The sequence below is a fragment of the Aspergillus lentulus genome (genome assembly GCF_001445615.1).
Source record: "Aspergillus lentulus DNA, contig: Alt16, strain: IFM 54703, whole genome shotgun sequence".
NCBI lineage: Eukaryota > Fungi > Ascomycota > Eurotiomycetes > Eurotiales > Aspergillaceae > Aspergillus > Aspergillus lentulus.
The window spans coordinates 1,424,165-1,438,968 of NW_028322113.1; the positions used below are offsets into that span (position 1 = coordinate 1,424,165).

General features: G+C 52.8%; 6 protein-coding genes across 6 annotated transcripts; 3 read left to right on the forward strand and 3 right to left on the reverse strand.

Annotated features, from left to right (window-relative positions):
* Nucleotides 1-363: 363 nt before the first annotated feature.
* On the forward strand, nt 364-1,806 carry ALT_7935 (DMT family transporter; the record flags this gene model as incomplete). Its single annotated transcript, XM_033555832.1, has 3 exons — nt 364-674; nt 731-1,485; nt 1,547-1,806. The coding sequence occupies 3 exons, from the start codon at nt 364-366 to the stop codon at nt 1,804-1,806; spliced, it is 1,326 nt and encodes a 441-aa protein (XP_033411723.1).
* Nucleotides 1,807-2,262: 456 nt separating this feature from the next.
* Nucleotides 2,263-3,860, reverse strand: ALT_7936 (actin-related protein 2; the record flags this gene model as incomplete). Its single annotated transcript, XM_033555833.1, has 7 exons — nt 2,263-2,349; nt 2,412-2,489; nt 2,546-3,111; nt 3,166-3,391; nt 3,523-3,666; nt 3,731-3,777; nt 3,842-3,860. The coding sequence occupies 7 exons, from the start codon at nt 3,858-3,860 to the stop codon at nt 2,263-2,265; spliced, it is 1,167 nt and encodes a 388-aa protein (XP_033411724.1).
* A 647-nt stretch (nt 3,861-4,507) lies between these two features.
* Nucleotides 4,508-5,674, forward strand: ALT_7937 (NAD(P)-dependent oxidoreductase; the record flags this gene model as incomplete). Its single annotated transcript, XM_033555834.2, has 5 exons — nt 4,508-4,525; nt 4,586-4,774; nt 4,828-5,159; nt 5,224-5,361; nt 5,410-5,674. The coding sequence occupies 5 exons, from the start codon at nt 4,508-4,510 to the stop codon at nt 5,672-5,674; spliced, it is 942 nt and encodes a 313-aa protein (XP_033411725.2).
* A 355-nt stretch (nt 5,675-6,029) lies between these two features.
* ALT_7938 (GTP cyclohydrolase-2) lies at nt 6,030-10,418 on the reverse strand (the record flags this gene model as incomplete). Its single annotated transcript, XM_033555835.2, has 3 exons — nt 6,030-7,111; nt 7,176-7,758; nt 9,210-10,418. The coding sequence occupies 3 exons, from the start codon at nt 10,416-10,418 to the stop codon at nt 6,030-6,032; spliced, it is 2,874 nt and encodes a 957-aa protein (XP_033411726.2).
* A 603-nt stretch (nt 10,419-11,021) lies between these two features.
* On the reverse strand, nt 11,022-12,809 carry ALT_7939 (SAGA-associated factor 29 family protein; the record flags this gene model as incomplete). Its single annotated transcript, XM_033555837.2, has 3 exons — nt 11,022-11,304; nt 11,363-11,888; nt 12,152-12,809. 3 exons carry the CDS (start codon nt 12,807-12,809, stop codon nt 11,022-11,024), a joined length of 1,467 nt encoding a protein of 488 aa, XP_033411728.2.
* Nucleotides 12,810-13,085: 276 nt separating this feature from the next.
* pmi1 (mannose-6-phosphate isomerase pmi1) lies at nt 13,086-14,726 on the forward strand (the record flags this gene model as incomplete). Its single annotated transcript, XM_089600346.1, has 4 exons — nt 13,086-13,119; nt 13,270-13,361; nt 13,423-13,660; nt 13,738-14,726. The coding sequence occupies 4 exons, from the start codon at nt 13,086-13,088 to the stop codon at nt 14,724-14,726; spliced, it is 1,353 nt and encodes a 450-aa protein (XP_089455239.1).
* Nucleotides 14,727-14,804: the final 78 nt, after the last annotated feature.

The window sequence follows — 14,804 nt, forward strand, 5'->3', positions numbered from 1 at the left end:
TCTCTTAAGGCTGCATGTTCTCGCAATCTCAGAAACCATCCCGTCTTGGTGAAGGTTGACTTGCATAGTCGCGATCCTCTATCCAGCTTCCCCTGCATGGATAGTTCATTCTCTACCTCTTACTTATAGTTCCTAGCACCCACCGTTTCGAGCCGCTGCAGATTGTCGATCTAGGGATTGGTAACCTGTCCCCATTTTCGCTTTGATTTCGCAGGAAGGAGGGAATTTATCTTTACGTCGGATATTCGTCAACCCTGGGAAGGGCCGGCGAATTGACCTACGGTGGCTTCGACACATACACAACCTGAGGAGGAAGGCTGGGAACTCGAGCCGGTCCTCGACTCCCACGAATCAGATGACGAGATGTCCCCAAACCGTCCAACTGTACATCGTCCAGTAGACGGCCGTCCTCACCAGCCGTTACTACAGGATGAACGTCGGCGATTGTCGAACACTGATTTTGGCCATGGCAATGCGGAACACAGGCCTATGCTACACCATTCCAGGCGGCCGACGATCAGAAGTCCCGAGTATTCTGCGGAGCTGGCGACTCGGCGGAAGTACATGATTGCGTCGGGATTCTTGCTGTTGAGCTTGGCTAGTTTTGTGGTACAGACTGAGACGGCGGTATATATCCAGCATGAGCTGCATTGGGACAAACCATATTGCATGCTGTAAGTTGAGTGGTTATTGGCAGTCGAACTTGATCTGACTTGAATCTTCTTTGCAGATATCTCACCCACGGGTCATGGTCCCTTCTCTGGCCGGTCCAACTCCTTATCTTGCGGATACAGAAGAGGAAACTTTCCTGGGAAGCATTCTGGCGACGTCACGTTTATTTATTACGGACGACGGCGCAAATGGTTGAGTCGAGGGATCTACACCTCACGTCGCGCGATTTGCACCGGTCACCGGTTCGCTACATGCTCAGGACGACGGCTTTTGTGACTGTAGCTCTCACCATTGCCGGTGGATCATGGTATGTGGCAGTCAATCTTACGACGGCCAGTGACCTCACCGCAATCTACAACTGCTCCGCGTTCTTCGCATATGCTTTCTCCATTCCGCTATTGAAAGATAAGCTGCGATTCGATAAGGTGTTTTCGGTTGTCGTTGCCATTGTCGGAGTTCTGGTGGTTGCGTACGGGGATCGCAGCGAAAGCAAACAAACTCCGGACGGCACAGTAGGGAAAGCAAAGCAGGAAGCAGAGAACAGACTTTTGGGCAATATCATAATCGGGGTCGGAAGCGTGCTCTACGGTCTCTACGAGGTGTTGTACAAGCGGTTCGCCTGTCCCCCGGAGGGCACAAGCGCCGGCCGGAGCATGATCTTCGCCAACACCTTCGGCAGTCTCATCGGCTGTTTCACCTTGCTCGTCCTTTGGATTCCCTTGCCTATCCTCCACATGCTGGGCTGGGAAGAGTTTCGAGTGCCCACCGGTGAGGCCGCATGGATGCTTCTCATATCGGTCGCCGCCAATGCCAGTAAGTCTTGCATACTCCAATTCTGATCGGTGTCTTTTCATCAATTGCTGACCATCACCAGCCTTCTCGGGATGCTTCCTCGTCCTCATCTCTCTCACATCCCCCGTTCTCTCGTCTGTAGCCGCCCTCCTTACCATCTTCCTCGTCGCCATCGTCGACTGGCTGCGCACGGGACAACCCCTCTCCGCCGCATCGATCGTGGGCGGTCTCCTCATCATCGTCGCCTTCTTCCTCCTGAGCTGGAGCACCTACCGCGAAATGAACGAGGAAAAGAGGAAGAGCCTCGAAGCCGAGGAAATGGAGTCCGAATGTGATGACTAGCTCGGCTTGCCCCATTCTATTTACTGTACCGTAGATGAGGTTTTCTAATAGCGTACATCTCCTCGAGTGTACCGGTCTTTTGGCTATCGGGATATTGTACATATTACTTATATTTCCGGGTTTCATAGAGGATTGGGTTTCCTTTAGATGTCTCTGCGGATAGAGGGTGCACACTGCAATGAGCAGAAGGGATAGTGCAATGGCAGTTATTCTATATAATGATCAATACCTAGTGCTCAACTCGCTTGCTTACTCTATACTACGTACAAGGATCGAACGGGCAGGCAGTTGGACGTCCTGGAAACCTATCATGACATGTTGGTCTTCCAGAGAAGAATCTTTCAGAGGAGTAAAAGTGGCTATATCAACACGAAGTGAGTCCGAGGGGGACTTTGACAGGGGGAAGGTGGGATTGGGTTGACTGGTTTGACGAAGACCAAAGCAAAGGCGACTCGACTAGCTAGTACCGAGCTTGGCCAAGGCACGGACACCTTGCTCCTCCCATTCTTGCTTGCTGACCCACATGTCCTCCTTGTCGGCGATCTGCGATATGTTAGAGACGTCACGTCGTCAAGGAAAGGGGCATTGGGGGACTTGGTTCTTACCAGGTTGGCGAGCACGGCACCGCCCAGGAAAACCATGTGTCTCCGTCGGGGGGGATCTTCGATGCGCACTTTGAATTTCTACGAGAGAGATTTAGTTTCAGGCATTCTCCAGGAAGGTTAGGATAGAAACGTACACCAAGTCGCTCGGGGTCTCCCTGGAGTACCCGCGTAAGCCACAGTTGCTTGAGTTCCTTCTCCAGCCGCGACGGCAGACCGGGGTACATGCTGCTTCCACCGCTGAGGACGATGGCCTTGTACAAGCTTGAGCGGACGTCGACGTCGGCGCCTTGGATAGTGTTGAAGAGCAGCTCGGCCATACCGGGTTGGTCGACGTCCACCAGGTGCGGTTGGAAGAGACACTCGGGGGCCTCGAAGCGCTCGCTGCCTACCCGGATGACCCGGCCGTCGGGGAGTGTGTATGATTCGACGAGAACGGTGGTGTCCTCGGAGAGCTTCTTGTCAAGCTCGAGGTCGTACGAGACGTAGCAGAGCTTCTCCTTGATCTGGCGCACTGTTTCGAAGTCGGCCGTACGGTTGAGGGCGTAGCCGCGGCGCAGGAGCAGAGCGATCAGGTTGCGGGTGACGTCGCGGCCGGCGACGTCCAGTCGGCGAATATGGTGCTTGAGAACGGTGGATTCATAGACGGGAATGATATGTGTGACACCATCGCCGGAGTCGACGACCACACCGCTGCTGAGACCTGGTACGAACAAAGATCAGCCGTCGTTACTTATTGCTCGGCCGTTGCACTCACCCTGAGCGTAGAGAGCAAGCACGGCTTGAATAGCGACGTATACGCCTCCAAAGTTGTATTGTTCCAGCATGACCTCGCACATCTTTTCGCGGTTCTTGAGGGGGTTCATTGGGGGTTCGGTGAGGAGGATCTTGCGCCCCGTGGGGTCGATTTTCATCTTCTCGTAGAAAGTGTAGTTCCATAGGTGCTGCATGTCGTCCCATTTCTTCACGATACCGTTCTCCATCTATATTACCCGCGGACATCAACCAATGGTTCCTGAATCAACACCCTGCTGCAAAGACGGTGACGGGAGCTCCGCCGGGAAGGCGAGCAACCGTTCGCAACAAGAACAGGGACATGAGAGGCAGAACATACAGGATAGCTGATCTGAAGCATTGATCTGGCAGCTGCAGCTTCATCTCCGCACATGATATCCTTCACGACAATGTCGCCGGCCTGTTCCTCAGTTCGCAGTATGGGCCGCCCCACTATCGAGGGGAACTGGTGCTCTGGGAAATTCTGTAGACGAAAGACGCATGAGTATGGCGCATGAGGGAGATTCTGTGCGTAATAACCGACATACCTGCGCAGCATATCCGACCTTGAGGAAACCAGTTCCTCCGTCGAGGACTAGGTGTGTGGGTTAGCTACCTGGCGGACGGGGGAAGCTGCCTGGAGGGGGAATGGTGCTCACCAATGGGCATATCCGCCATGGTGGTGGTCGAACAATAAGTACTTTTGGTTCAGTTAGTCCCTCCGTTGAAAAGCAACAGAAAAATACAGAGTGAAATGCGCTGTTGGGGAGGAGAGTTGTGTATGGATAGTAAAGATGAGGGGACGGCGAGGGAGTTTGGGTCTGGAGGTGTGTTAAGTCGATGGGCTTCCCCATAGTCGTCATTAGCGCGCCGAGCCGCATTCCATCAGCAACGGTACGCATGCTACCGGAGTCATAAATGTCACTTGACACCTTTGCATTTCAGTCTCGAGATGACTAGTCAGTAGATGATCCATCGAGCGCATTCAATTCAAGTAGACTGATGGAGAGTGCATTGTTGGGTGACGGTGATGAGACCCTCCCGCCTGTAAACACCAAACAACTATCAACAATGGAGTTCGAATAGTAAACCTGCCTGGTAATACTATATGTGCTCAAGGACGGCCCTCCCAGGACATCTTCTAGCGATTTCAGAGGCAGACATTCCTACAATGCAGAAGCTACAGCCTGGAAGCAGTCTATCGGCCGACGCCCTCCCGAGATCGGGACCGGCCGGTGATCCCCAGAATAAATAGATATACCCTCATCCGTCGTTCTCCTACGGTCCTGCCTGCGCAATAAACTCACATCCAAACCAAAACCAAGATGAGTCGAATCGGCTGGGTAAGTCTTCCTCCAGACCACACCAACCCAACCAACAATACGCTAATGATCTGAACTCAGTATGGCCTCGGCTCCATGGGCCTGGCAATGGCCACCAACCTCCAACGCCATCTAGCCGCAAAACAAGTCCTGAATCTGGTCTATTCAAATCGGACAATGGCACGCGGCGACACATTGAGAAGCCTAGGCGCCGTGCCGGAGCCGAGTTTCCAGAACCTCGTCGCCCAGTGCGGGATTATCTTCACCATGGTAATCCCCCTTCATCCAAAAGAAACTGCAGAACGCATACTGATAGCTGACAGGTCTCCAACGACACCGTGCTAAGCCAACTCATCACCACAGCCCTCGAATCAGGCCACCCGCTCAAAGACAAGATCTTCGTCGACTGCTCGACCGTCCACCCGCAGACGGTAGGACTGACCGTCTCCAAGCTCAAGGAGAAGCAGGCTTCTTTCCTATCTGCACCTGTCTTCGGCGGGAACCCGATCGCCGTGGACGGGAAGCTTGTCTTCGCGATCGGGGGGCCGAGGAGCGCAGCAGAGGCCGTCAAGCCGCTCATCCAGGATGTCATGGGGCGGAAGATCATCGACTGCGGCGAGGATGCGACCAAGTCCTCCCTGTTGAAGATTGCTGGGTGAGCCTTTCTCCCTTTAATCCGTTTGCGGGAGGGCGTCGGATGGTTTAGGCTGATTGTACAGGAACATTGTTACGGTGAACCTGATGGAAGCCGTCGGGGAGGCGCAGGTCTTCGCGGAGCGGACGGGCCTAGGTACCGGGCCCATGGAGGATTTGATCGGTGAGGCATTCGGTGCTGTGGCGGGTGGCTACTCGAAGAGGTTTGTGAATGATAGGATCTTGCTGGTGACTCCTACTGATTGCTGTAGACTGACAACCGGTGCCTACGCGCCATCCCTCGACTCCCGGCCTGGGTTTGGTGTCTCGCTGGCTATCAAGGACGCGAACCATGCGCTTGCCATCGCCCAGGAGCATAATGTCCGCCTGCCTGGTTTACAGGTTGCTCGGGAGAATATGATGGCGGCGAGGGAGTACGCGGGGGAATGCCTGGATAGCAGCTCCATGTATGGAGTCTTGCGGCAGCAGGCGGGGCTGGAGTTTTGGAATAGGAAGAGCAGGAAGGGTGGAAGGTAGAATGTAGATTATCAGCTTTGTTTGTATGCTTCGTGGACGCGTCCGTGTCGTGTTGGTGCTATATACCACTGTTTCGAACCATTATAGAACAAGAAAATGAAACCTTCGCTGCAGAACCACCAACGAAGAGATCTGAATAGATGTACAACAGAGCCCGTGAACCTCTGCTCGCCTGCTCGTAATGCGCCAGTCACAAAGAAAGTCGACAGTCAGATAAATCACCAACCATACACTCCATCTGCCCTTTTGTATATGAAACAAGAGAAGAAGAGACAAGAGAGGTGCACCACAAAAGAAATGGAGGTAACATGTGGATGAGACGCCGGACCCGCGAATGAAAGAAACATGACGTGTATTAAGATTTGATTCTCGCGGTTTCGGCCATGTACGGATACGCTTCCGCAAAAGATGGGCCGAGCGACCAATTGTTCAGATTTCGAAAATGTCGCTCAAAGACTGGATTAATGATGAGGTCCTCATGATCACTGGTGGAAAGCAAGCAGTCCGTCGCCTCGTACGGCCAGTTCACGGACAGCGTCCGGGTGAATGGGATGAACCATTGTTCAAACGGATATTCCTGATACGAGGCGACCAGCCGATCGCGCATCCGCGGCCACGGAATGTAGTCGATCCAGGCCGGATGGGGTGTGAGAAGTTGAGAGGGCCGAGGTGTGAGCCATTCGGGCAACCGCTCATAGTTCTCTGGCGTCGGGTAGATCTGCCACCGCATGAGGAGAAACATTATGTATAAGACAGCTACTTGCTCAGGCAGGGACGAAATATCTGGAAATGCGCGAAGGATATCGACAAACACCTTTGACAGTGGATGCGAGTGAACATTCTTTTCGGGGTTCAGTAGCGACGAGACACTCGGATAAGGGGGCCCCACGAGCTTCTGTGTGGGAACTCCCTCTGCCGCTTTGCGCTGACGATTCTGAAGAAAATCCAACAGGATGGCGTCCAATGTGCACGTCGGGGCTACGTTCCGGATGGGAGTTCTGTATGCGGGCAAGGGTTGCTCCGGCGCAGGACCGCTAGGCGAAGGTGTGTAGACTGGAGGCGGATCTGCCTGAGACGGCCTGAAGCTCTCCATTGATCGACGGAACCCTTCCACCCGAGGAACTTGCTGAGTGGCATCGAGCAGGAAATTGAAACCCAGTCTCTCGTCCGTACCAAAATCCAATCCATGAGCGAGGTTATGACGCTGATAGTCGAATGCGATCCGGAACGACGCCAGTCCGTTGCTGCTATCTTGTCGATGAGCACTCATCGTAGGTGCCGAGTGTGTCGACGTCGGCGTTTCTGCGCCAGAAGTTGTCGTGGTATAGGATGACTCGTATCCTTGGCCGCTCGAGGTGAAGTGGTGAGTCTCGGTGTACCGCAGCGGATTGAAGGAAGCATTCAGAGGTTGAGAAGGCGGAGGAGGGGGAGGCAGATCTGTTGTCCATTGTGTCAGAGATAGTCCAGGCGAGCATGCATGACAATACCAAAGAACACTCACTTGGGTCCTGCTTCGCAACCAGTGGCTGTATAATGTCCATCACCGCCTGAAGCCCGTGCTTCAAATCCCGATTCTCCGCCTGAATGGCTTCATTCCGCTTCAGCGCCGCCTGGAGATCAAGGAACGGTTTTTGAGACGAGAGCTCGCGCACCCGCTGCTCAAGCGACTCAATGTGCGATTTGGTCCGCTCCCGGATCGCCCGCTGGGCCTGCCGATCATTCGCTCGCTTTTTGGCCAATTGCTCGGGAGTCAGGTTGGCCACGCCGCGCGACGAGGTACTATTGAGCTTGCGTTTCCGGCCCGCGGCCGTCGTGGATCCGCCATTCTCGGCGACGGGTGTGTCGCCGTCGGCGGAGGTGAAACAGGATGGGGTAGGGGAGGCTTCCTGCTTGACGCAGTCGGGATCTTGATTTGGAGTGCAGAGGGCTGTTGAGGACGGGTTCGAAGTGAGTGGTATTGATGCTGTAGCTGATACTGACACTGTGGCTGACGCTGGAGCTGGAGTGGTGCTCACGGATGACGATGACTCCAGGGACGACGAGGGCGCCACATCATTTAAAGGAGGCAGGCGGGTGGCCATGGCCTCACTGGCGCGTCTAGCTGACGCCAACGGCCATTCAAAGCGTCAGAGGGAAGAAAAAATATTGGATGATGAGCTGTGCCAAGTGGGAAGTGGATGGAAATAATGTCCACGAGACGGTGGATTGTGTCAGCGGAAATACGAAAGACTCGACATTTGGACAGACGACAGATAGAATTGGGCGGGGTAGATATAATTTTTCTATCTCAGTTCAGGATCGTCCTCCTCCTCTTCCTTCGGCGTTGCTGCTGCTGCTTCTGCTGCTGCTGAGCCAGATGCTGTTTTACATGGGGGCTGCATCTTTCCCACAGCTGTTCACGATTCGAGCCATTCCTTCAGAGACTAAGACAAGGGAACGACAACGGTTTGGGGTGGGGCCCCAAACCTTCCGTCGCCGTGGCTCCCTTTCTTGGGCCTTGCGAGGACTTTGGGACTTTGGCTTTGGCTTTGGGCCTATCTAAGGTACCGTAGGATTCTGGGGCCTTGGATGGGAGGGTTCTGGCTCAGCAGCCCCGGAATATCCTTTCTTCACTTGGTGATTCTTGCGAGTTGCGACCGTTATCTAGATTACTCCGCCTTTTCTTCTCAGTTAAGCTGTGGTGATCGGAGTCTGTCGGTCTGTCTGTCTGACTCTGAGGGTCTAGTCTTATCCACAGCCACTCTTATTGGCCGCTAATGTAATCCATCTACCATCTCTCGCAGTCCCATTCGATCGGATTATCGTGGAAACACTATAGACTATGCTGGATCGCAGCCAAGGCTCCTTCAGCCATCCCAGGATCCCCCCTATCATTTAGATTAAGAAAAAAATCGAGGCACTGCCGCCACGATAGACCGGGGTTTCTAGGTTTCTAATTTACAGGATTCTAGGCTCCCAAAATTGTTAATTGCCACACTCTCCGCCATTGACTCAAACTAACTCAATCCGCCGACGTCTCGCCGACATTTGGTGATTATTGGAACTAACTGGACACGGAAAACGGTCCTTGCAGATACTTGTCAGATATCCACTGCAGGAGGACTAGTCCGTCTAGAGACTAGACCTGCATTTAAGAGTATGCGAACCAGAGATTAGAGAGGGATTATCTCAACCAATCGCGGCCTGATGGACCATGTCGAGAACATCATGTACAAAGTGCGCTAATCCTCCAGTTTATGTACCGTACAAAAGACCGAACGGAAAAAGAAAATAACCGACCAGAAAGTTTGCGCTGCAGAACCGTTACATGGTTGACAAGCCATACACCGTGTCAACTTGTCTAAATCCAAAAGCAGGAAGGCGTACTTCCAACACAAATTACAACCGAAAGGGGCGCGGATCATTGGAGCAAATGGCCCATTTTCGATATCTGCGAGGAGAGTGTGAGACATTTTTCAATGATGAAGGGAAAAAAAAAAAAAAAAAAAAAAAAAAAAAAAACAACTGGTTTGCAAGAGATAGATTGCCGACATACCTTCGTTCTTAGATAACCTTCGACCTCTGAACTCTTGATTCCCATCTTTCCACCCGATCTCCATGCCAATGGGACCATCGGCACCCTCTCCTTCACCACCACTTCTCGGTTAGGTCCCTCAACCGCTCGAATCTTGTCCGGATTATTCGTGAGTAGCCTGATGCCGTGCGGATTCGAGTCAACCCCTAGACCAAGATCCACCAGGATCGCCGTAGCTAATCCGTAACTTCTTGCATCCGCAGGGTGGCGAAGCAGGAGATTGGCTTCCACCGTGTCAGATCCCAGATCCTGAAGATTGTACGCTTTCAGTTTCTCGCCAAGACCAATGCCTCGTCCTTCTTGGCGCAGGTACACAATCACACCCCCAGCAGCATTTGACGGTACGGCCACATCCTGCTGGGACGCAGCCTCTGCCAATGTCTCCGTGGGCAGCGACATGAGTCGAGCTGCCTCGTCGAGCTGCTCGCCACAGTCGCAGCGTGCAGACCAAGCCGTCTCACCGGTGTAGCACTCCGAATGGATTCTCACAAGAGGTGCTTCCTTGAGGCTGCTCTGAGGCGGTGTGTGCGGACTGGATACAGCACCGCCAGCTTCCGGGCTGGCAACTTCCCCGGCTTTCTCCTCGTCATACCAGCTGCTCACACGGCCCGGACGGAGTTTCCCTATATACGCACCGCGGATCATGCGATCCATCTCCGTCTCCCCAGGTCGGACCTTGTCCAAGCTTCTGCTTCGAATGGTATTCCCAAAAACAATCGCTAAATGCTCTTTGTTGTCCAAATCATTGTGATACAGGTGGAGAAACATCTCCGCGCCCGTTGTCGTGGGTATCCGAGCGCGGACGACACACTCGACATTGGGAAGGCGAGACAGCAGCCTCGGGGGCTTCGTATGTGTTGACTCTTGCCGTGCACTGGCTAATTGGGCCTGTCGGAGCAGCTCTGCGGTATTGATTGAGCCCCCGGGGGTCGCTGGAGGGGTGAAGGAGGGGGAGAGTAATGATGCGGGAACCGCGGGGGTCATGTCCCCGCGGTCAGTGTCGGTGCTGCTGATCTGACTGGAAGTCTCATCTCGGAGTTCATCTAATCTGGAGTGTAACACAGGGACTGATGTGATGTTCGAGTTCAAAGAAAGCTCGTCGACGGGCTGTGGCGTGGTAGGCGTTTGCGCCTCGAAAGACGGAGAGGCATGGGACGGTAAATTCGACATTGCGATGACGGACTTGGGGTTGGAGGAGGAGGGGGGCGAAAGAACAGTTTTAGAGAAGGGTATCTCAACAAAGAATGATCATTACAGATAATAATATATGAAGAAAAAGTAAGATTGATCACTTCACCACACTCTCTGCAAGAAAAAGACGACGATTGCAATCATATTTCGGTCACTCTTGCGGAAACGGATTCGATGTTCGGCTCCTCGGGACATCCGCAGCTGCAGTCGGCGGGGGAGAAGGGGCGCTGACTCATCGCGAGATTACATGAAGGTCCACCTGTCATTTGTCAGGCCTGACGTGATCCACGGCAATTATGCCTAGGTACTTAGCAGTGAGTCTAGCATCTTCTACAAGATGAAAATGGCCCGATCAAATAGATAGAGCCGCAATCCATAGTTATCTTATCATTATTGTCAATCTGCTGCTATCGAAGCACACGAGACCGAAAAGTAAAATATCCCAGCCTCAACACCAGATTTTAATCCCATATGATCAAACAAGCCAGACTCCTTAACGGCCTTTTCTTCCCGTAATTTAAGAACACTTCTGCTAAAGGGTATCATCAAAAGGGAGTCATCCAAAATTCAGTCCGCCTTTATTCATTTCCCCGGAATGTCTAGGACAAATCGTCGATCGACCTCCATTTCCTTGTCATCCTCTTCGCCCTCGAATTTGAGGCGGTAGGTGTCCTTTTTCGTGCCCATCACTTCAGCACGGTAGAATGTAGTAGTGTCGGGGTATCGTGCTAGAACTTGCTTCCCTACAGGAAACACCGGTAGTGTGGAGCCGACCTGGGGAATAGGAATCAGAGATGCAGCAGTGGTCTTGTAGACAGCGCCTTGTTCGCCATTCTCATTTGGTTCGGGGTCTTGGACGTCGTATCTAGTGGTAAACAGGTCAATTTCCTTGCGATCAGATAGGACGAGCGACGATAACATACCTCTTCTTAGGACCGTCACCGGAGATTCCCTTGATGATACACTGGATCCCCTCCCCTTCAACGCCCTGTTTGTTCTTGTTATGTTTGAAAACCACTTCGGCACCAATGACCAGCTGCCCGTTGCGCTCCGCAATTGTGCCTCTGATGCTTTCCGCCGTCTCTTCAATTTTGACCATGACACTGTCACGAACCTCGCGGCCGTCGCGGGTCTGGGGACTGGAAGCACTGGTACTACGTTGAACGCCTTTGATGCGGCCAATTTTGTCCGATACAGACGGACCTGAGGGACCGGGCGAGTCTGTTGCTGATCCATCCACATCACTTCTCTTCTTTCGTGACTTGACCAGAGAGGCGGCGCGGTTGAATGGAGCTTCCGCTTCAGATGCTTGACGAAGCGCGGTCAATAACCCCAGGTTCTTGATCACGTCACTGGGTTCGTCTTGGAGAATAGCTCTCTCTTCCTCGCAGAGCTTGGACATTTGGCGATATAGACTGTCCAGCTGATTATGCTCGCTGAGAGTGGGTCCTATCCGAAGTCAGTGGTAGTGTTCTTGAAAATCGTGAGCACATAGGATAATTGCCAAAACAATCGGTATCACTATGGTTGTGGCAAAGACCAAGGTCCGTAGCCATTTTAATAAATAGAGTACACGCGGGCAGAGTAGAAGCGGGCTGTCTATCGAACAGTTGACTGTTTCCTAGACACCGATGCAAAAGGGGTATAGCAAAGGACCACAGTACTGTAATCCGACAAGGATAATCGTAAAAAAGGTGAAGAAATCGACTTACTTCCACCGTCTCTACCAATCTGTTCGTTCAGTGCAGCAATCTCTTCAGCCACGACTTTCTGCTTGTCATTTTTCTCCTTGGCCTTGCGTAGGTCCTGTAGAATCTTGTTCCACATATCAGTCTCCTCATTAGCCGCGAGACCATTGTCTCTTGGCACAGGAGGACCTCTAGGCCGATTCCGCGACATCGTATGGGATGGGGACTTGGACAGCCCAACAGTCAGCGACAGCTCTTTACTGCTCCCGGAAGGCGCAACGGGTCCAGACTTCTTGCGCTGTTCAAGCTTCAGCGCCTCCCACTCAAAGGCGGAGACGATCTCCTGGTGCCGTGCGCTGCGTGTTCCCCGAGCTGCGCCGTGCCTTTGATTATGTGGACGGCCAGTGGGGGGGCTGTTGGAGGATGATCCTAAGGGCGGAGATACAGCAGTGGGATTCTGCTGGCTTAATTTCGGTTCAGAGCCGTTTCCCTGATCAGAAGGTACACTGACACCGACAGATACCCCGAAGCGGCGGCTAAGAGTAGTAATACTGCTCTGACTCTGGTCAAGCGCGTTGGCCGGGGTGTGCTTGGCGGATCCGATCACATCGCGTCTGGCCGAGGAAGACGAGAGGGCGGAGGAGGCGGCCAACTGGGGACGACGCTGATTGGCGGGCGCCATGACGGATGCGGTCAGCCAAATCGGGATGGATCAAGTCCGTGTCCAGTAAGGTAGCATAGAAACAAGCATCCGGAGGGGTAGAGAGGAAGAAAGGAAGTCCTCACGAAAAGCGTGATCCCGAGTGCTTTTTAGAAGGTTGACTGTTTGCTGCTCGGTGAATTACAGAAAGATTTTTCGCAGCGCTAGTAGAGTAGTGCTCGCGAGATTCACTGCTCCATCCATATTATTGTGTTTACTCGGGCCTCTGATTGCGAGAATTGCCCCTCACCAGGAAGAATGCCTCCAGTACCACTACTTCGACTCCAATGCGGTATGTTTTTTGTCATTGTCATTTGCGAATGTCCAGTACGTATGGAAAGCTGACGAATATGTGTTTTGAAAGGTGTCAATAGCTATGATTGGGGTAAGATCCATATACTTTGTTCTACCCTATGAAGCAGACACTGATATATTCTTATAGGTAAGGTCGGTCATGAGTCGGCTGCTGCCAAGTATGCTGCAACTACAGCAGCTTCCGATTTCTCAATAGAATCAGACAAGCCTTATGCTGAGGTACTTTCTTTCTTCACAATGGCTATAGACGAAGATCGAAACGCTAACACCGATGACGTAGTTATGGATGGGAACACACCCCTCACTCCCTTCCAAAGATCTCGAGACTCAGCGCACCTTACTGGATATGGTCCAGGACAACCAGGCATTGATATCTCAAGAGGTCAGCGAACGATATGGCGGAAAGCTTCCCTTCCTGTTCAAGGTCCTGTCCATCAGAAAGGCGCTCAGCATTCAGGCCCATCCGAACAAGAAGCTGGCAGAAAAGCTTCATGCCAGAGATCCCCGCAACTATCCAGGTCAGTAAAAGGCCTTACGCAGGTTTTTGTTGTCTAATTTGGAACTGCATTCCACTGATATTGACTCCTCTTCTCAGATGACAACCACAAACCCGAGATGACCATCGCCATCACCCCCTTTGAAGGCCTTTGTGGCTTCCGTCCCCTGGCTGAAATCATCCACTTCCTCAGAGCGGTCGCGCCTCTTCGTCAATTGGTGGGGGAGCAGGCCGCCGGCGAATTTGAGAACACAGTCAAGGGCTCGGAGGAATCGGAGGACCCCGCGGTGACCGAGAAAAATAAGCAGGCTCTCCGCACTCTCTTCACCTCTCTGATGAGGTCCTCTCCTGAAAGTATTGAGGCCGCAACAAAGGAACTTGTCGCGATGGCCCAGAACTCGCCCGAGACTTTTGCGACTTCATCCAGCACACCGGAGACCAACCCCACTAATCCTGCGGAACTGGCCGCCATCACGGTGCGCCTCAATGGACAGTTTCCCAGCGACATCGGCTCCTTCGTGTTCTTCTTCCTCAACTTTGTCAAGCTCGAACCGGGTGAGGCTATGTTCCTCAAGGCTGATGACATTCATGCATACATCTCCGGCGACATCATTGAGTGCATGGCCTCATCGGACAACGTTGTGCGGGCAGGCTTCACACCCAAGTTCAAGGACGTGGATACGCTGGTGGACATGCTGACGTATTCCTACGCGCCCATCGCTGAGCAGAAGCTTGAGCCGACCGACTATCCCTATGCGGTCCTCAATGCCCCTGCTTACTCTAGCGGCTCCTCCTGCATCCTGTACGATCCCCCCATTGAGGAGTTCAGTGTGGTCAAGACAGATCTCAAGCGGCTAGGTGCCAAGGCGACGTTCGATGGAATTTCGGGTCCGAGCATTGTAATCTGCACCGCTGGAGCGGGTAAGATAACAGTCGGCCCCAAGACGGAAGAGGTCAAGGAGGGCTATGTGTTCTTTGTTGGAGCCAATGCAGAATGTATCATTGAGAGCACGGGAGAAGATACCTTTACTACGTTTAAAGCGTTCTGTGACTTGACTGGGAAGGAGGACATGGTAAACGGAAACTAGACGTCGGTTGCTAACTCAAATATCTTTTCATTTATTCCATTCAATGAAACCTTGCCATCCTTCCATCTCAGCGACTCA